Raw genomic sequence first — 21,834 nt, 5'->3', positions numbered from 1 at the left:
AGGAGGGTTGTGTAGAGCACAGGAGAGGTGAATGGCATTCTGCACCTGTGATGGAGAAGCGCCCCTGGTTCAGCATGGCAGTGCTGGTAGACACATGTCTGGAAGGTAGCAAGGCATCATGGGAGACCTGCTCTCCAGAAGACTTCCCAGCCTTTACATCGGCCTCATAACCTCATCTTGTATTTGTTTTTCAGTTCTGCCATCGTTTACCAAAATACCCTATGACATTGCCATCCGGACTGGTACCATGGCCCGCCTCGAGTGTGCTGCCACTGGCCACCCTAATCCCCAGATTGCCTGGCAGAAGGATGGAGGCACCGATTTCCCCGCAGCTCGCGAGCGACGCATGCATGTCATGCCTGACGATGACGTGTTCTTCATCACGGATGTGAAAATAGATGACATGGGCGTTTACAGCTGCACTGCTCAGAACTCGGCTGGCTCCATCTCAGCAAACGCCACCCTGACTGTCCTAGGTTTGGCTACTGAAACCCCAGGAGGGCGGGGTGGGGTGTCGGGGGAGAGACTGAGGCTCTTGAATACCGTAAGAACCTACAAGTAAGGTTGTGACACAGCTCTACAGAGCATGCTGTGTGTTGTTTCTGTGTAATTTAGGGCTATTTTCTAAGGTTTTTTTCCTTGAACAAGTAAGTCCTGACAAGACATAGATATGCCATATTTTGAGAACTGCCAGCTCAAGGGGCAAGGTCAGTATGGTCTCCGTCAAGAATAGGGTCATTACAGGCCTATCTGTCACAGGTCCATTTGGAGCCCTTATGACCAGAGGCTAGTTCACAGTTCTTGGTAGTGGTAATGTTAGAAGGCCTTCTGAAGATCCTGCCACTCTGATAAATGATCCCAGGTGGCATTTGATTGATAGGAGGTGGGATTGTCCCTTGTCCATAACACAGGTGCACAGAATAAATATCCAGTCTCCACTTCTTGCAGAGACCCCATCCTTGGCAGTGCCCTTGGAGGACCGCGTGGTGTCTGTGGGAGAGACAGTGGCCCTGCAGTGCAAAGCGACTGGGAGCCCCACACCTCGCATCACCTGGTTCAAGGGGGACCTTCCCTTGAGCCTGACTGAGAGGCACCACTTCACCCCGGGCAACCAGCTGCTAGTTGTTCAGAATGTGGTAGCGGAGGATGCGGGCCGATACACTTGCGAGATGTCCAATACCCTAGGCACGGAGCGAGCGCACAGCCAGCTGAGCATCCTACCCACCCCTGGCTGCAGGAAGGATGGGACCACCGTGGGCATCTTCACCATTGCAGTGGTGTGCAGCATTGTCCTGACGTCACTGGTGTGGGTGTGCATCATCTACCAAACCAGGAAGAAGAGCGAGGAGTACAGTGTCACCAACACAGGTCCTGCGACAGGGTGCACTGGGCTTGCAGGGGAAGAGTGGTGTGTGTGCAAGACAGGTGTGTGTGCAAGGCAGGGTGTACATGAGGGAGTGTCCAGGCTCTCAGCAGATTCCCATCCCCGTCTCCTGGAGAGCTGGGGCTTTCATCCCGTGGCTACCACTTAACTTTCCATACAGGCGCCAGGTGACACCTGCTTCCGACCTCCTTGGTTGTTTAGATGCATACTAGGACTGTACTTACTGCCATGTGGGGGTTGTTTGTAACACCTCACAATGTGCTTTTGTTCGGTCCATCTCCCTCCCCATCTGACTGTCATGCTCGTACACCCTGGGGCTGAAGGAAGGACAAGCAGGCTTCAGGGAGTCTCTCATACCAGTTCCACACCGCCTCTCTGCGCAGCCTTGGTGGCCAGCTTTGGGGGGACCCTGGTTCTGGGCCTCAGAGTAATGTGTGTCTGCATCACTGCTGCCCTCAGTTCACTGTCTTTTCTCCTTGCAGATGAAACCATTGTGCCTCCAGATGTTCCGAGCTACCTGTCTTCTCAGGGGACACTTTCTGACAGGCAGGAAACTGTGCTCAGGACCGAGGCTGCCCATCAGGCCAATGGGCACATTGAGGGCAATGGTAAGGCCTCAAGAACAGTGATGCAGACAGGTCTGAAGTGACTCCATAGGACAGGGTACCTGTGTGGCAAACGAGGTTGTGTGGTTGACACATCCTGTTGTCTTGATTTCGACGTGCCCTGTTTTGTACAGCCGTGTCCCCAGGAAGTCACAATCTTGGGCTCAGCACTGAATCTCCCACCAAGGGAAAGGAGGACTGCTGTGCATGATTGCTCCAAAGCACGCTCCAGCAGCTCAGTGGTGAGCAGACACCGTCTGTGAGCCTGTGTCCACTCAACCACACATCATAATATTCAGGAAGAAAAATTGTGTCTGCAGAGTACATACAGACCTTTTCTAAAAACCATTTTTCTCTATAAACAATACAGAATACCTTATTACAAGAAGAGATGACTATCTGATGATGTAGGTAGGTTCTATTTAAAATAGAACATACTGCATCATTTTGGAAGGGACTTGAGCACTGTGTGCTTACATTGCTTTCTACTTTTCATAGTGAAAGTTCTCAAGAGGGTGAGGTAGCTACTTTGGATGGTGGGGAACTCCAAGCAGTCATCTGGAGCTGTAAAGGTTTATTTGAATGCTGAAAGCTCGTCCGCTGGGTAGACATTAGGAAACATGCTCTCTGCAGGGCCTCTTGGCGGCGTAGTCCAGTGTACTGAAGCAGATGTACGAGACGAGACTTGTCTGTCATAGCTTTGCCTCTTCCTTCGCGAGGCTCACTGATTGTGGGGGCTCCATTGCAGGTGTCTGTCTGAGAGATGCAAGCCTCTTTCCAGAGGTCAGCATTCATGGCCTTGCATGTAGACAGCCCAGGCTCTGCGTGGGATATAATAAAGAGCCGTGGAAAGTGGTGGAGAAAGCCAGTGGGACCCATGGTGCACACAAGATGGGTAAGAGCTGCTTTCTTGGGACATTCTGAAGTCCAATGGGGTTGACCTACTAGTGGAAAGAGGAGATTTTATGCGAAGTCTGTGGTATGGTAAGCCTGAGAGTGTATTTGCCTTTCGTTATCTTTAATAAAAAAAATTTGGGGAGCTACAGAAGAGAGTAGCCCAAGGCCTAACACATGCTGATCAAGCGCTCTATCACAGAGCCGCCTTACGCCTAAATTTTGACTCGTTCAGAGTTCATGTAACCCTGCAGAGTACCTCCCTGGAGACTGGCAGAGCACGCTTACATTCTGAGTCCCATTTCAGCAGACTGTTCTTTACTGCAGCCTTTTCTGTGCACCAGCTCTTGTGGGAATGGGTACTACATGGGGAGTAGACAGGACGCTCCCCTTCCAGGGGGGGAGGGAAGCAGCCTGTGGGATGGGAGATGGACCTGAGCCTCCTCTGGCCTTGTCTTTCAGAACCCAGTAGCCCTGCTGTGTGTAGTGACTGCAACCCTGAGATGGACAGCTACTCCAAGGAACAAGCCTCTCCTCAGCCTGTGTCTAGAGACATTGCACAGCCAAGTACGCCAAGTGGCCAGGAGCCCAGGCTGACTAACCGAGAGCATTCTCCACACCATCCTCACAGTGGGCCTGCTGACGCCGCTCTCACTGACTGCACAGCGCCCCTCTACCCCAGTAACCATGACAGAATGCTGCCGTCTGTGAAGCAGCAGCCAGTGGCCTCTCTGGATAGAAAAGGTAATTTTGCCTGAGGAGCTGCTGGCAGCTGGGCTGGGAGCCACTTGCATGGCTAGTTCAGAGACCCTGACGCACATGTTTTGTTTTTTTTAGGGGATTCTTCGTGGACTTTAGCAAGGTTGTATGAACCAGACTCCACAGACTTGCAGCCTTCATCTACATTAACCTCGGGCAGCCCGGACCTCACGGACGCCCCCTCGGGCTTCCCTGCTGTCCCCAGTGAAGCCCAGCACTTGCTTGTTTCCAACGGCCACCTCAAGGCCTGTGACTCCAGCCCTCAGTCTACACCACTGACAGGACAGCTCCCTGGGAAGCGGAGGGGACCATTGCTACTGGCACCGAAAAGCTAGGCTTCCTACCTCAGCTCCTGCGCCTGTGTGTGCAGGAGGAGGTAAGAAGCGGAGGAAGCCTGAGTTCGAGCGTCGTCTGTACATAGTTGCTACTTCCTGCGGAGGCTGGCAGCTGCTCACAGGATTCGCATCTGCAGCACAGAAATGCAAGAGGTTGTGTACAAAGGCAGAAAGTATTTGATACCATTGTACATAAGAGTTTTCAGAGATTTCATATATATTATATATCTTTTACAGAGGCTATTTTAATCTTTAGTGCATGGCTAACAAAAGAATTATACAATTTTGACAATATTATTTTTTCATATCAGGTTGCTGTCAGATTTTGAGGAGGGTCAAGAAATAGTTCTGGTGCCTTAACGCATGGCTGAAATTTAGAGGTGAACAACTGCATTTGTTTCCTGGCAGGGCGGGAAGGTTGGTAAGTCTGTGGCTTGCTTTTGTGTGCAGCAGCACCCACAGATACAACCTGCCTGAAATGTGTGTGTGGGTTGTGTGGGCAGCCAAAGACCCCCCCTCCTTGTAGATTTAATCCTCCCTTTAGAGCTGAGAATGAGGGTTATTAATCCACCCTGAGCAATGGGTCAGAACAATCAAGCGCTGCCTGCCGCCTTCGCAGCTCATTTGGTGATACAAGTAAATGTGGTCTTGTCAGTCAGTAGCCTTGGATTGTCATTTGAGAGTTTTTATTAAGGTAGAGGCTGCTGGTGTTGGTACCTGTGGATTTTTTTTCAATAGTTTTTAGCTCTGCTAATAAAATGCTATACCAGGAATAACAAGGACAGAGTTGTCACTTTTCAGGGCTAGCTTATTTCTACTGAGGAGCAGGCCCGCCCCCCGCCCTCGTGCAGAGGGAGCTGGGCTCTCGGCTCTAGACCTGAGGCTGTTTATTTGCACTTTGAGACCTACCCATCTCGTGCCAACGTAAAATTCAGTAAAAATTACATTGAACCAACCAAGGTCCTTAAAATGTCAGAAAGCAAGTTCCTGCAGCCAGAGGGCTGAAAGGAGGAACTGACGACGGGTCCCTTGTCCAGCTTTGCTGTCGGAGGTCACTGTCCGTAAAGGTAAGCACATCGAACATGCTGTTCCCAGCAGTTAACTAATGTTACTTCCACAAGATATGTGAATTTGCTGCTTCTGAGAGGCAATGTGAAAAAGGAAGTATTACTTTTATGTACAAAGTTATTTATTTATAGAAATTTTGGTACAATGTACATTGAGAAACATGTAAAATATTGAAGTGTCTAACAATGGCATTGAAGTGTCTTTAATAAAGGTTCATTTATAAGTGTTAATTACCTTTTCCTATCGATCATTCTAGAGACTCCCTTCCCTTACAAAATGCAAAGAACTTACACAAAGGGCAGACATAAAACAACACTGCTAGATTCCTGAGATGTCACCTCATTTTTCAATAGCTGGAGCTGGTTACTGACGTCACACCTAGGACGCAAAAGCCACAGTGACAAAGTGACCTGTTGTTCCCTGTTGGGGCTTTCGTGCCGCGTGAACGTGCACGATGCACCGACCCACAGGCCATTTGTTCCCCAGTCAAGCTGCCAGCTCACACAAGAGAAACTAACCCCGGGAGAAACACCCACACACACAATGTGCCATTCTCGTCAGTGAAAGCATCTGCCTTCTAGTGACTCCCCCAAAGGAAATGGAAGATCACGTACTGGTCAAAAGAAAGCTCTGAAGGGCCTGGCCGCAGCAGTAGCAAGTGTGTTTATTGAGGAGGTGGAGGGGTCTCAGGGCTCCGCCATGGCCATGTTCCCTCATTCTGGCAGTTGGCTGCTGACAACCCCACACAGCCCCGTGGATGACTCGCTCAGTGTCACAGTCTTAGCGGCACTGGGCTTTACAGCCACTCAGCGAAAGGCAGGTCTGCAGCACACCCTTCCCACGGAAGCATGCGAGCGATGCCCCTGCGTCACGGGCTCTTTCTGCTCACTTGTAACAGCAAGCTGCGGGTCTGGTCATAAACACCCAGAAAGATGAAACCTCCCAGGCTGATGGCTGCCATTCGCGGGAAGACACCTGCAAATAATCTAGGGGAGAGGAAAAAAGTTTGTATCAAATTGCCCACTGGCAGGGCACTGAGCTCACAACCTACCTGAGCACGCGGTGCACAGTGCTGCGATGCAGCAGCAGGGCTCCAACACCAGGAGTCAGAAGCAGAATGCCAGCTACGGCTAGAGGGCATGTCCACGGGGGACATGCAGGATTTGGGGCAATTCTGCTGTTGCTCCTGGCAACCCAAGTCACATTTTATCCTCAGAGACCCATAAGTACAATGCCACGGAAGAAACGGCATCTGCGGGTCTGTCTGCCTGGTCAGTCTGGTGAAGGACAGGAGAGCGTGGGGCTGGGGCAGGAGAGTACCCCCCACTTCGTGTGGGCAGTAAAAGTACCCAGTCGTTGTACCTAGGTGCCACTCTGAATAGAGCAAGCAAAACGCCAGTGTCACTGGCGTTCACTCTTTTTTTCTTTTTCTTTTGTTGGTTGTGGGGCCTGAACTCAGAACCACTTCCGGCTTTTTCTGCTTATGTGGTGCTGAGGAATCGAACCCAGGACCTCACGCATGCAAGGCAAGCACTCTACCACTGAGCCACCTTCCCAGCCCATCACTCTTTAATGTGTCAGAGTTATGCACGGGTATTCCTAGATGTTCATCGTAGTTGGGCACTAGGGGCTTATACCTGTAATCCTATCTACTCACAAGGTTGAGATATAAGGCTCAAGGGTTACAAGCCAGCCTGGACAGAAAAGTCCATAAGATTCCTATTAACCAGCATAAAACCAAGGTAGAGGTGTGACTTGAGTTCAAGCCCCAGCACAAAAAGAAGAAAAATGATGTTCACTGTGACATTAACAAATCTACAAAGGACCCTTGCCTGGTTATACAAGTCATGGCAGTGTAAACTCACTACAAGAGCAGGTGGCTGACAAGGGTAAGGGGCAGGATGTAGGCACAACCATAAAACAATGTATAACATAGGGTAGCAACAAGCCCAAGACCACAGGTTTGAAGAACTGCAAATGAAGCAGATCTGGTCTATAACAGCATCACAGGCCCTACCCACAAGACAGCTTCTACATGCACAAGAGCACAGCTCCAGGGTTACAGGGAGAAGACTGCAGACCAGGTCTAGGGCAGAAAAGAAACCTGGGCTGTGCTGGCAGGCACATGCATTGTAGACCTGGGCAAACCTCTATGCCTGGCTACATGGTGGTTGAGGGCGAGAGCTACCAGGAAGGAAATCCCTGCCGGATGCTCACAGCCCCAGCTACTGGCCGTCTCCCCTTCCAGCCAGCACTTGGGCACCCCTGGGGAAAGGGAGATTTTACCACAGAGCCCCTTGTAGAGAGTAACTTTGGGTTTAAGTATTTGTGTACAACACTACATATACAGTGATTTTTTTTCTTGTCTGGGGATAACCAAAACAAAAATATACTTGTAAAGAAAAGGTTGTTCAGTGCTGTGTTACACATAGGTATTTGCCTGGGGTCATTAGTGAGAACAGAATATTTGAGACCATTGTATCTCTAGCCTGAAAAAATGCATTTTCTAGGCCCTGCCCTACCAAGGGAAGGTGCTAGGTATGGGGTGAACAGAAGCTGGGCTGTACCTGCCTGTGATTCAGCCCCTGCCTGCCTAACTGAGCTCAGCGGCTCCTGGCAAGAGGCGCATGGAAGCTGCATGCAGTTGGCTGCTTCGCTTTTGCCGGATGACAGATGAATCCAATGTCATGCATGCAGCTTTAAAATACAGTGAATAAAATACAAAGATCACTCTAAACCAACCCAGAGGCAGAATCGCGAGGAGGGCGGGGCTTGGTTCCAGTGACTACCAATCACAAGAGGCCAAATGTGCAGCATTTTGCAGAGGCTGGGCATAAAGGGGGAACTGGGCAGAAGCAGTTTTTACACAAAGTATACAGTCAAGACAAACAGCCCGGAAGTTCTTAGAAGAGGAAGGCACAGTCCAGAACAGCAGGCCTCCCATTTGCTCTGCAGGTGCTGCAGTGAAGCAGCATGGAAAGACAGTGCCTAGACTGCCATTCCTGGTCTTCTCCGGGGAGCCACCATTTGCCCCTGTGGAGAAGGCAGCTCCACTCACCACTTGCAGGCGGGCCTGTCTAGCAGAGCCAATACTGGGAGAACACTGGCAGAGAGAGATGTGGCTTCCCAGAAACCCCACAGAGGAAGTCGATGGGCACCCTAGGAATACTCCTGAGAACAGCTTGCCCAGGCCTGGAGGGGTTTAGGGCTTGATTGCTGTTTTTGAGAGGTAGTCTTCTGATGTAGCCTATAATGGCCTTGTGCTTTCAATCCTCATGACTCAGGCTACCAAATGCTAGAATTATGCAGGTGAGTACCATGCCTGGAGCTCATTTTCCAGATGAATTAATCCTTTCAGCACATCTTAAGGAACCAACCTTTGTGTGGTAGAATGCACTGCTCACCACTATACTGCATTCGCTGCCTACTTCGTGCCCAAGAAGGTAAATAGAACATCCCAATCTCCTTTCAAGGCAAACACAGGATGGAGATCGGAAGGGCTCTTGTCTGCTGGTCTGCTCACTTCGGACAAGGGGCAGAGTTACATCAAATGTGCACCGCACTGTTCCAGGGAAGACTGATCTTGCATTACCTACACAAAATGATCCTTCTTTCTGTGGCCATGACGTGCTCTGTCATGTCCCTGCCCACCCCACCCATTTCTCCACAAAGGAGATGGGCTACAGCCCCACTGCAATTCCACAGGCCAAGGACAAAAGCAGAGTCTGGCCAGCTGCTGCCCCAGAATCTAACGAGAACTATGAGGAAACACAGTCGTGAAATTTGGTTGTATGACGTGAGAGCGAAAGGCCACCACGCACAAGTCTGCATGTGCAGTCCAACCACTGCTCCCAACACCCGAGGAATTTACCATCTCTAAGTACACAGCTTCACGGCTCACTTGTGCTTTCCTCATACCATCTTGCTTCAGTGCAGGGTTGGTACGAAATGGATAGGCCTCAGATAAGAGCAACCATGCTCTCATGCTATCATTCACAAGATGGCAGGCCTAAGTGGTAGACTTCCAACACTTCTAGCACTCTCCAGTGCTCTAGAGGTCAATGAGTTCCTGCTAGAACCCGTCTTCGTCTCAATCCATCACAGTTGCCATTCCAAAAAACAATCCCAAACTACCCACTCTTCAAACTTCCAGCTGGAAATCTGAATCAAGATGGGCTGAACAGGGGCCTGAATTCATGCATCACAGGCTATCAGCTAGCTGAAGCAAAAACTACAGAAGCCGCAAGCGAGCGCTCCATGGAGGTAGGGGATGAGGGAGTGAGTGGCAGCCCCAGCTGAAGGCCTGAAGGCCAGATGGGGGCTGTGCTCTGCACCAGCCGACCCAGAGCCAGGTCGCCCCTCGCCAAACGGAGGCAGTGGCTCTGCTCCGGTAGAACATCCACTTATCTGGAAGAACCCAGTATTCACATATAGGAACTGTAAAACTGATGCTGGGAAATGCTTTCTGAGACAGCTGTTTAGGACGTGGAGCTAAAAATCGGAGGCACTTTCCCAACCACACAGAACAATGGCACTCAACTGAGGTGCTGTGCCCTGCACAATATTCAAAGGACTCTTGTGAGTGGCGGCATGGTTTCAGAAAGGACAGACTGCATGTAACACTGTGGTCTTGCGAGACTATGATGCGGCTGAAAAACTATGATTGCCCAGTGTTTCTACTAACCCTTTCCTATGTTAACGTGTTTAGTTACTATTTACAGTGGTCAGAATAGGAACACACTGTACAGATTTGTAGCCTGAGGTCAACAGGCCATACTGCACACCCTGGTGTACAAGAGACAATACCACAGCAGTGTGAGGAAACACTGCATAATGTCAACAAGAGAGCAAAAGACAAAATTACCGATGCAAAACACATTCCTATCACAAGACAATGCGTGGCTGGAACCTGCCCCTAAGAACAGCTAAAATTCCACAATCATAAATGCCCTCTTCTAAGCCACTTGCATCCCCATATCATATAACGGGAAGTTTATCTTAGTCATAGGCTGACCAGGATGTGAATGCCACCCACCATCGAGGTGGACAAAGTGGAGCCACATTCTACCATTCTGCATCAGGATTGTGCTACATCACTATCGCACATATGTAGACTCTAAATAAGGAGACCCCAGGGGCTGGGAAGTTGGCTCAGTGGTAGAGCGCTTGCCTTGCATGCCTGAGGCCCTGGGTTCAATTCCTCAGCACCACATAAGCAAAAAGAAAAAAGCCAAAAGTGGTGCAGTGGCTCAAGTGGTAGAGCGCTAGCCTTGAGCTGAAGGGCTGAGGGACAGTGCCCCAGGCCCAGAGTTCAGGCCCCACGACCGGACCCAAAAAAAAAAAAAAAAAATAAGGAGACCCCAAGCAGAACATCAGCAGAAGCAATTTTGGAAAAGTGTTCATCTCATGGCAGGGTAAAAGACTAAAAAGAGAGAGTAGAGGAGATAAGACCCCAAGCGTTTCCTCTGTCCTCACCCTGTCAGTCCCTCTGTCCGCCAGACTCCATGCAGTGCAGAGAGCACGTTCCCACTAGCAGCACTGGAGCCAGCCTGCAGGAAAACACAGAGAAGTCATTACCTGCTGCGGTGCCAGACATCCTCAGATGTGCCGTTCCCACGCATGGACAGCTAGGACAGTTTCTAACAGCACAAGGATTTGCTCAGAAATGAAACCTGGATCTTGCTGGCCTAGCAGCATTCCAATTCAGACACACAAATAAGCAGATGCGGTCCCATGCCACAAGGGACACTATCTCAGAGCTGCCTAATGACTGAGGTGCAGCTATTAACAGCTGAGGAGGGTCAGGACTGCAAAGCGGTACAATTGAAACACTTGTCTAAGCCAGGCACCAATGCCTCATTCGTCAATGAGGTTTGAAGCCAGCCTTGGAAGACAAATCTGAGACTTTCATCTCCAATTAACCAACAAAAAGCCAGAACTGGAAGCTTAAGTGGTAGAGCACCAGCTTTGAGTGATAAACCAGAGAGTATGAGACCTAGAATTCAAGGCCCATTACACACTTACACACACACACACACACACACACACACACACACACACACACACACACACACACACACACACACACACACACACACACACACACACACACCTATGCAGGCAGTAAACACATTTAATAGAGAATACCATTTTCAATTTAAAACATGACCCACATTCTTAGATTTGGTCCTGTCCCCCTCATGTACCCCAATTTTTACATACTTGCAGTATCTTCTATAAGGATAGGACTTTTCAAAAATTTGTTTTGAGGGGCTGGGAAGGAGGCTAAGTGGTAGAGTGCTTGCCTTGCATGCATGAGGCCCTGGGTTCGATTCCTCAGCACCACATTAGCAGAAAAAGCTGGAAATGGTGCTGTGGCTCAAGTGGTAAAGCACTAGCCTTGAGCTGAAGAGCTGAGGGACAGCGCCCAGGCCCAGAGTTCAGGCTCCATGACCGACAAAACAAACAGACAAAAAAACTGTTTTGGTTTAGACATGTTATTTGTGTGGCCCACATTGAATTCTAGTCTAGTTGTCTTTTATTAAAAACACATTTTAGTAATTTTTGAAATGGTTCAGGCAACTGTTAGAACTTATCTAGCCAACCACAACCTTAGCAAAGAGCCTACATTCTTAGCTGTTGACTGACACGAAGAGAGTCAACCTCTCTGAGCCTTAGGTTTGTCACCACTAAAAACAAATTTGAAAATGTTACCGCCAAGCAAGGCCCTCAGACCTAGTTGCTTTCACAATGCACAGGAGAATGATCTCGAAATGAAAAACGCTTCCCCATGTTACCCGTGGTGATCCTGTGACTGCCCTTCGCTCACTGCTGTGTTACCCATGGCTCCGCAGCTACTTTCACCCCTTCATTTATATCCCTGTCATCCCACTCACCTTTGCCAGCATAATTCTTGTCTTTGCCACATCCAGAGGGGTGGTGACAACAGCTGCAAAGCCACCTGTGCGGGAGACGCAACACGGAAGGGAGATGAGCTCCATGCGCTAGGTGGCACCTGTATCACCCTGTGTGCTCACTGCTTTGCGGAAGTTACATGTGCAGGATCTTCACCCACATGCTTCATTCCTTCTGCATGAATATGGGACCACATCTTAAAAGGGCAAAGGCAATGCTTTCTCACTGAGCCCTGCACTCCACCTTTCCCTTTCAAGGAGCGTACACAACGCCCATGCACGCGGCCACACCTCCAGGTAAGAGGCACACGGCTCTCGGGCATTCCCAGGGCCTTTCTAGGCTGCTTTTCTACACACTGACTCCAGCATGTGCCTGCTGTTTCTTTCTGCTTCGTAGAGAGCAAAAGGGATGGCCAAACAAATACTCATATACGAATAGCTGGATTCTGCAAGAGTACGTCCTTCGGTATTTCACAGGCACGTGGCCACAGCCTCGTTCCTCTGCTTCTAGGCTCAACTCCCTCAAGCTCCAGCAGGCACTCTGCCTTATGGCTACCTTCCCATCTTCTCTTATGCTCTCTATCTGAATGGCCATTTGGCCATCACAGGAACCCAAAGACTTTTATCGGTAGCATAAACTACAGTTTATGGTTTCACTATTGCACTTAGTATGGTATGAAGATGTATTGTAAATAGCAAGAGGTCCTACGGAGAGAAAATTTAAAAACCCTAAAGGCTTTCAGAAGTTTCGTGAGGGTCAAACACAACACACCTGCCACGGGGGCTCTAGAAACAGCTTTTTTCTCCCTCTGTGCTGGGTTGTGCATGAGAGGCATTTGATCTCTGCCAAATGTATTTCCAAATGTGTGGCGGAAATAAGATCATCAGGTGACTATCCCCTATCAGGTCACATTAGTTACGACACTTTTGGAAAGGTGTATTTATGCATTTATTTTCTATTTTTAGTTAGCCATGAACATCACTCACCTTCCAGCTAAGGAACCTCAATTAGTCAACCCTTTGTTGAGAACCTTCTTAGTTCAGCCCCACTAGAATTATGAATATGTGAAATTTAGAAATGTTTACACTTCACATGTTTGTAGACCTAGTCTAAAAACGCCTACTCTTTAAAAATAAAAATCTGAAGCACTTATTCTGCCCTAGAGGGACAGAAGCACATTTAATTATGAACAGTCCAAGACAGCTTCACATCCATGAAAAAAAAAAAAGAAGAAGAAGAAAAGGAAACAAAGACAACAAATTTGTATCATCCTATTTTCCTTCTCTGAAGAACTATTGCGATCATCAGCGGTTGCCCTGACCAGCAAGGCCTGCAGGGCCTGGCCTCAAGCACAGTTCTCTAAAGTTAGGGCCTTGGCTTACGACCATGTGACTGACCACAGGTAAACGACTGACTCTCCGGCACAAGACTTCATAAGATGCCCCATGCTTGGGGGCAGGGCACTGATGCTTCTGGAGGAAGCAAGTCAGTACAGAGCCCAGACCTGCGCTCACTGATTTAGTGCCTCCGTGTTCTCTCTGTAACAAGCAGACAAACCACATCTACGCAAGTGTCTAGAACAGTGCATGGCTCACCAGAGTGCTACAAGGAAGGAATCAACTCTTCTGGGGGGGGACAGGGACAATGGTGGCTTTCTTCCCATCTCTAGCCCAGTGTACAGGAGACACTCAAAATGCTCAATGGTTACCCTGACATGTATCTACCCTTATACAAAATGAAAACGTGAGCTCAGTCTCTAGAAGGCAGAGGAGAAAGGTGGGGCTAACACCTGTGCTGTGCTGGCTTCGGATCTGGCTCTGCTGTCACCATTTCCAGTGCCTCATCTCCACAGGTACTCTATTTCCATTCGCCCTCTTGCCAGGCCACACAGCTAGTAGGTCTTGTGCATTTGACTCCAAACGTTGTGCTCTTTCTACTACCTAATAAGACAGGCCAAATTAAAATTTGTCTCATTGTTAAACCTCATTTTCCTATTTGAAAGTATCCTACATCAATTAAAATGGCCTGAAAGTCACCAAGGAATGGAAGTACGCTCACATCAAATGAGATTTCTTTTGGCCTCTTGGCAGCGTTTACCGCCTCCAAAGTGCATGCCTGCCAAGGTTCTCTTACAGATTTCTGCTTCATGACAGCAGTATGAAGAAACACTCAACCAGAACACATTTGCTTCATGGGGCCACATTTTACCACCAGGATGGAAGCTGTTTTGCAGACAGCATTCACAAGTCAATTTGGAGGTCTTCAAATATCAGACTATAATGCACAGACCTCAGCAGGCTACAAGAAGGACGTGCAAAAATAAGGGCTTATGAGAACATGGTCAAAGGAAGGAAGAGGGTGAGGAGTAAGGCGTGCACTGAGTAACAAATATATAAAGCACGCTACCAATCAGACAGGAAGTCACTGCACAGCAATCAGCTGCTCCCATGCTCCTGCCGTGTGTGAGACAATCTCGGTGTCTCCGCTCGGGGTGGATCTCTTGTCAGGCCACATTCAGCGGAAACAGGACTTGGGCTAATCAAATTGCCTCTCCTGTTCTTTAGGAAATGAATGCAGTCTTTACCTTCTTAGATAAATGAGCCACTTGGCAAAATACTTCTGGAGCTATGACCTCTGAGCAGCGGCTGGGAACGGGGGTGGGGGTGGGGGTGGGGGTGCAAGGCAGGAGTCAGGGGAGACCATCCCTGGGAAGCCTGCCACATCCGCTGCTCCTCTGGTTAGTCTGGGAAACACAAGCACTCCATCCAGCGCCCCCCACTCATGATCTCCATGCAGGTGTCCCCAGCATGCTTAATCATGTGTGGTAAGGACCATGTCAGGCCCACATAATCCTTCACCCTATTCCAGAATTCCAAACCCAGACAGATCTCTCTCCCGTGCCCTTTCTCTCAGACACGTGTTTATTAGGAGAACTTGATTAGAAATACCACAGCAGCGAATGGCATGCATACTCAGCGAACTTTATGCTTTTACATTCAGAAGTGAACTTGTAGTGAGAAAGTTGGCCAAGTTCTTCTTCCCCCCTTACTTAACCCCTGACCAGAAGCCAGCATTTCTGAGCGTGACAACCCATCAACACCTCCAGCCTCAAGAGGCCTTTTTGGCCATCTTGCCAAGTAGTGTGTGAAACAAGCACAGGCAAGGACGAGTGCCGAGGATGACAGGGAGGACGCTCAATGCCGGCATTAGCCCACCTGGACTGGGGGGCAGAAACTGGGTTCTGACCCAAAGGCAAACTGACTACTGCCCCTCTGGTCGTGCAGGGGAGGCACAGTGGGAAGAGCTGCTCCTCACCCCTGCGTCCTGGCCAGAAAAGGCTGCCAGCGCCTCCCACACAGTGTCCACCTCCGCCTCCCACACAGTGTCCACCTCCGCCTCCCACAGAGTGTCCACCTCCGCCTCCCACACGGTGTCCACCTCCGCCTCCCACACGGTGTCCACCTCCGCCTCCCACAGTGTCCACCTCCGCCTCCCACACGGTGTCCACCTCCGCCTCCCACACGGTGTCCACCTCCGCCTTCCACACAATGTCCACCTTCGCACAATTTGGACCACGTTTATCCTCCAACAATGTTTCAAAATAGTAAGCTTATTGCACTACATCAGCTTTTGTCCCAAATAAAATTCAGAAAGAAAAAGGAATTAGAAAGACATTTGTCTTCTGCTATGTACATCTGCTAACAATGGAATTTTTGCAGACTTTGGGCAGAGTCCTTCACTTATTAGAACCTCATCTGAAAAAATAAGATGACTACTTAAAATCTGTAAGTTAGCTGGGCACCAGTGGTTTATGCCTGTAATCCTAGCTAGTCAGGAATCTGAAATCTGATTCTGATTTGGAATCTGATTGTGGTTCAAAGCTAGCCCGGGCAGAAAAGTCCACGAGACTCTTATCTCCAACTAACCACCAGAAAACTGGAAATGGTGCTTTGGCTAAAGTGGTAGACTGCTCACTAGCCTTGAGCTGAAGAGCTGAGGGACAGCACCCAGGCCCAGAGTTCAAGCTCCATGACCAACCAAAAAAAAAAAACCCAAAAAACTCTATAAGCTTTTAGAGGAAATTAAGTCTACACAGGGACTTTATTAACATTCTTCCATTTGAGAGGATGAATTATTATAATAACTTCTTTTTCTGGGTTTTACTTATTATTGAAAGAGCAATAGTTCTTTATGTAAGTATAGCCTTATAGATTGCAAAGCACCAACAACATACATTATCCACTTAGTCCCTGCAGTAACTTTCTACAAAACAAGTATGGCAACTGGCACTCGGGAAGGCCACCACTTCCTTCCGGAGCTGGGGCAGACGAGACTCCGTGCTAACCTGAGCCTGCAAGGTGAGAGGGTCCAGGCACCTTCCTCTTAGCTCCACACCCCACGCCACAGAGGCCTTAGCCTCCATGAGCCACTTGACTGGAAGGGCTGGGATGGCGGGTTCCTAGCACAGAACAGAACTTTGCTTCCTTCTCGCCTCTGACAATTGTGCTTAGTAGAGAAAAAGTGCTTATTCAGAAAATGGAACTCTAACCAAGGCCAATTTCTGTAATACATACTGTCAATGCATCTGCCAGCAAATCTTTGAATTTTCTATTTAAGGAATATGTGTGGTCACAGCATATATACTTATTTCAACACACAGAAATTTGAGTGTTGCTCACTTGGAGTGGACTTCCTTATCCAGGATGACTAAATTTCCATAATGCTCACTTTGTCTCCAAGAACCAAGAGGCAGTCAACAAAAACTCACACTTCCCCTAGGTAAGACAGACTCCCGAGCACCGCAAAATGAACAGAGACCACCCACTTCTTAACATAGCTAATGGCTGTCTCAGTGGAAACAATGGCCCATTCTAATCAGTCTAGGTTGGTGTCATGTCTGGAGGCAAGATTATTTTTCTTATGAACACATCCATAGCTTGAATGGGTTTAATTATTAACAAAGAACACTATGAAGCTGCTGTGGCTCAAGTCTGTAGTCCTAGCAACTTGGGAGGTGGAGACCAGGGACCCATGTTCAAGGGCAGCCTGGGCACAAAAACTCCATTTTGACCAATGGCTGGGCAAGGCAGCATGCAGCATGCACCTACTGTCCTAGCAATGCAGAGAAGTACAAACAGGAGGATCACAGTCTAGACCAGCCTGGGCAAAAACTGAAAGCCTACCTTGAAAACAACTAATTCAAAAGGGGACTGGAAGTAAAGCTCAAGTGGTAGAGTACCTACATAGCAAATGTGAGTCCCTGCATTCAAAACCCAGGATCAAAAAAAAAAAATCCTCTAAAATCATGATTTCTGTTTTCCTAATCACTCTCACAACAAAATGAATCCAATGAATATTAAGCAAAAGTGGAAATTATTTCCCAGTAAAAATGACCTAAACCTACCTACCCATTAAAACAACTGTAGTGCTAATTAATTTTTTATTTGTAGTGACAACATGTGCTTCTCTCTTAGGCTTTAAGAAGATCACTTACTCTGCTCTTTAAAGCACCTGAGTTCTCATGAAGACCTCACTGGAAAATTCAAATGACTCAATGATGGATGACACAATACTGCGCATTGAGACTCTGATCCTGCTTTAATGTCTCCAAAATGCCCAGGTGTTTGAGCGGCCATGGTTTCCGCCTAGTGCAGTTTAGCCTCCGGTAAGCTGTGGAGCAGCCTGTGCTCTCCCGACACCAGTTAATCTGCCGGGCTGTCAGACGTGTCACACCAACTGTGAATCACAGCCCACGCACCAGCTGTGGGAGCCCTGCCCCCAGCAAGCCCTGCACACAGAGGACTTCATAAATCATCTTTCAGATAAGCCAAGGGCCTGAGTGAAAGCTTTCATAAAGATAAAAAGAAAAAAGGAAATTTGTCAAAAACAAATTGGTTGTCTTTCAGAGAGACACCTTTTTTTAGTATCTCCCCCAGCACCCCCAGCACCCTTTTCTCAGCTAGTGAAGCTCTTCCATCTCAACAATCTGGAATGCCTAAAGAATGTTGTTTTTGCATAGTTAATATTTTCACATCCCCCCTCTTTGGTCTTTCCCAGTATAACATAATCCTTTGCACCTGCAAAAGCTCCACAGACTGCTGACTGCCAAGAATCCACCACACGATCCTGCCGCCAGGACCAGAGGGCCTGTGTGGAAGGAGAAAGAAAAACATAAGTTATTGAATCTTTGCGTTTATCGGAACCTGCTGCGGGTTAGTTCTGGGGATGGGAACTAAAGTGAGGAGCTATTTTGGTGGCATTCTTCGGCGATGACCTCAGAGACTTTCCCAAGGACTGAACTGCATTCTAAAATAAGTCAAAGAAATGAGGGTGGCAGCTATGATCAGTGTGCAAAGGAAACAAATTTCAGAGACTATTACGTACAAACACAGATTAAACATAATGTGCCTTTAAGACAATGAAGTGTTTTACATATTCCCTATATAATTCTAAGTATATGCACTGCCATTTACAAGTCAGTTCTGAACAGGTATGCCAAATCCCTCTGTTCTTTTAATTTTTATGCACATTTTAAGGGTATTAATTCTATTACCAGAATATTAATTTAAAAATTATTAAAGTTGTAGAAGACCAGCTGTGAGTGAAAAACTTACATGAATGCATAAGGTTGAGTTCAAGCCCCAGTACCAGCATAAATACATGCATGTATACACACATACATACTAATTCTAACAGCAGTTATAAAACATACTTTTACTCCCATTGTCTTCACCTAAATCTCTTGGATATGGGCAATTTCTAGCATTTTGTGATTTTCAACAGACAAAGTAGTAGAGGCTCAGATGTTAGGTAACTTGCCAACATTTAAGCAATGAGTTAGTAGTGAAACTGGGATGAGAATGGGGTAATGTGGTCTGAGGTAAACAAACAAGTGGATTCAGATCTATGATTGTGGCTATCTCGACAACCAGCTGAGGTATTTATAACACACCAGTTCCACACAAAGAGCACTGCCTCACTGGAACATTAAGATACCCATGTGAGTAAGCATGCTGTGCCAATATTCAACACAATCCACCTAAATATGGATTTTATTTTCTAAAAATAAGACATTGTCTGAATATAAAATGTTTCAGACAAATCTAAACACATGAGTGCCATTTACAAATGATTAATTTCAGAGCAACTTTAAATTTATAAAAAACAACCCAAGACTGGTAAGAAGTATAATGTACAAGGGAACACTTCTGAAAATTACATGTACTATCATGTATTTGACGGGACATAAAAATTGTGCCAGATGAAACTGGCTGGAAAAACAAGATAAAGATATTAATTTATCTTATTTAACTAATGTAAGACTACACTGGAAAGTGAAATAAAAATATATGTAATAGTATAAATGATGACTATTAACCTCATCAATTAACAGTCACTAAGTATCTGCCACATTACAGGTATTATGCTAAAACTTTTACATAGAAAATATATACTGTTGTTGTTCACAGCAACAGGTGAGGGAAAGTTCTGAGAGATGTGCAGTTCGCTCCTCAGGAAGCATGTGTTCTGTAGAAAAACAGGCCAGTACAAAGGTGCAACCTCATCAGATTCCTTACCACGACTCACAGCTTGACTTCTAGCAGTTACAGCATAATATGCATGTTATTACAGAAACATTCTCCAGGCACTAAAATCTGTTTCAATAATATAGGTATATGAGAAAATGTTTTTGGAAGGACCTGTCAGAACATCAAAATTTTTTAACTTACCATAATTTGTGAATCTGAATAAGGATTTTCATTTTAACCAAGTCCTAGTTATCTTTTGTGTCAAGGAAGACAGAGGACTGATAAGGGCATGGATGGGAGACAGAAAAGGGCTAAATGTAAAGAATCAATGCTGGAGCCTCAACTCATAAGATGGAGGTCAGACACGAAAATAAAAGCTAAACTATACAGGAGACCATACTTTGCCTGTGTTTGGCGTTTGTGTGTTATCTCAACTCTATGTGCTGTTCCCTTTTTTATTCCAAATAAAAATGTACCTTTCATATAACTCTATTGACATTTGTTTGTATTGATGAAAAAGTCCAAGTTTAAGGAGACTGGCTAAAGGAAATGTTCTTGATTCCCCTTGTGTGCACAAGCCTGATGCACACATTCACAGTCAGGGTCTCTCTATGCAGATCAGACTGGCTTTGAGCTCAAGAGCCTCTGCCTCATCTTCCTGAGTGCTAGAATTATATAAGCGCACCACCATGCCTGGCTTGCATTTATGCTAAGTAAAGCTTCCTTAAGCCAGGATGATGGGAAAATATTTTAAATAACTTAAAAAAATTATTGTAGAGGAAATGAACCAGTGGAATTACCATTACATAAGTCAGGTAATGAGTACATTTCTTTTTGAACAGTGTCACCTCTTCCCTTGTTTTCTCCCAGTTGTAGAGTTCATTTTCAACATAATGTCTAAGTGAGTATCATTACTGAATTAATTCACCCTTTGTCCCACCATTTCTGTGCTCCCCCATGCCCTCCCCAAATCAGATCAACTTACATACAAAAGGTACAGAAATAAAAAATACCAACTAAAAGGGTAAAACAGAAAAAATACTCACAAAAAATAAAATAAAAAAACCTTGTTTCCATTTCTTGGAGTCCAATTCAATAAGCATCATTTTATATGATCATACGCCATAGTTGTTGATCCTCTCCTAAGAATATCTTCCTTGGGTCTCACTGTGTGAATGTTTAGAGTCCTGTTTCATTTATCATGTCCAAGTGTAGTTTTTTTGTGTTTTACTATCCATTGTGTTTACTTATAGGTGTATAGGCACATTCTAATGATTACAAATGAAGGAAACAATGCAACCTATGTTTCTTTGGGTCTAGCTTACTTCACTTAATATAATTTTTCCAAGTCTTTCCATTTCCTTACGAATAAAGCAATATCATTCTTTTTGATGATTTGGATCAAGAAAATGTAGTATATTAATAACATATTGTGGCAGAAATTCTAGCTTCTACAGCACAATGATCAAATCAAGAACTTGAAAGTGGCACAAGACTATTAACTATGCTGTGGGCCTTAAATGAATTTCACCATAATAACTACTATTTAAAGTATGCAATTTGTAAACACCAGCCCTGTTTTTTGAATGAAGATATTTCTATTATCTGGCTGCTATTCAGGTACTGCTACAAAGATAGCCAGGTTGCTCCCAAGAAAATCTTCACTGCTTGCTGAAGTCCTATCAGAGGAACCAAAGTAGCAGGTGTAAGCAGTAGTATTCTCAAGAGAGAGGCTGCAGTCACACTCGCTTGGGTCCAAGCCTGGGGCAGGTTCCTTTTCACTTCAGATCTTCCCAAACACATGCTACTGGCAGAAGAACACAACTACTCATAGGGGTCCAGGACAGGAAAAATTATTCAGTAGGACTTAAGCAGCTTCCCATCGTATAACACTATAAAATGTTTGTGGGTACCAATTATAAGTCGTGTACAAAATCACCTCTGTGATTCCAAATAAATGACATCAGAGGACTGTGATGTTAAGGTTTTCAAACCTAGACTTGCTCCCAGTATCATGTCTGTGGAGGTCTCACTGATCAAATCTATCGCCAAGGTTTTATAACACAGCAAAGCTAGCAGCTAACGTTCTCCCAAATGCTCCTGTCCTGGAGCTGAGGAGCTACTGTGCAGCTACGGCACACAACAGCTACCTATGATCTTATTACTCTGTTAGATGTACCATCTCTTCAATAAAGATTTCCAAAACAAACATGGAAAACTGAAAAGAAGGCCCAACAGGCACCACCTGCTGCTGCCATTCTATGGTTCCAGCAATGTAATCAAATGGCCAAAGGCCAGCATGAGTTCCTCACACAGACCCAGTCTTCCCTTAAAACTGGATACAC

General features: G+C 46.6%; 2 protein-coding genes across 4 annotated transcripts in view; one reads left to right on the top strand and one right to left on the bottom strand.

Annotated features, from left to right (window-relative positions):
• Positions 1-5,275, top strand: part of Lrig1 (leucine rich repeats and immunoglobulin like domains 1) — a 106,812-nt gene extending 101,537 nt beyond the window's left edge. Inside the window, exons 14-19 of the mRNA XM_070018917.1 lie at positions 195-476; positions 949-1,368; positions 1,867-1,992; positions 2,738-2,884; positions 3,346-3,627; positions 3,721-5,275. Of these exons, the coding sequence (XP_069875018.1) occupies positions 195-476; positions 949-1,368; positions 1,867-1,992; positions 2,738-2,884; positions 3,346-3,627; positions 3,721-3,977 (1,514 nt within the window). The 3' untranslated portion in view covers positions 3,978-5,275. The remainder of the gene's footprint in view (positions 1-194; positions 477-948; positions 1,369-1,866; positions 1,993-2,737; positions 2,885-3,345; positions 3,628-3,720) is intronic.
• Positions 5,251-21,834, bottom strand: part of Slc25a26 (solute carrier family 25 member 26) — an 83,791-nt gene continuing 67,207 nt past the window's right edge. The window contains exons 7-11 of one of the 3 annotated variants that reach the window (XR_011371166.1): positions 18,038-18,107; positions 11,942-12,006; positions 10,521-10,594; positions 5,660-6,031; positions 5,251-5,423 (exon numbers count right to left, since the gene is read on the bottom strand). Coding sequence is in view for 2 of the 3 variants with exons in the window: in XM_070018918.1 (XP_069875019.1) it covers positions 5,914-6,031; positions 10,521-10,594; positions 11,942-12,006; positions 18,038-18,107 (327 nt within the window). In the remaining variant the exon portion in view is untranslated. Of the gene's footprint in view, positions 6,032-10,520; positions 10,595-11,941; positions 12,007-18,037; positions 18,108-21,834 lie in introns of all 3 variants that reach the window. The other 2 variants (XM_070018918.1, XM_070018919.1) reach the window with 2 other exon arrangements.

Source organism: Dipodomys merriami, unplaced genomic scaffold, assembly GCF_024711535.1.
Source record: "Dipodomys merriami isolate MVZ:Mamm:240054 unplaced genomic scaffold, mDipMer1.0.p SCAF_13, whole genome shotgun sequence".
Classification (NCBI taxonomy): Eukaryota; Metazoa; Chordata; class Mammalia; order Rodentia; family Heteromyidae; genus Dipodomys; species Dipodomys merriami.
The sequence above is the reverse complement of the archived record's forward strand: the minus strand, read 5'-3'. Positions and strand labels throughout refer to the sequence as shown.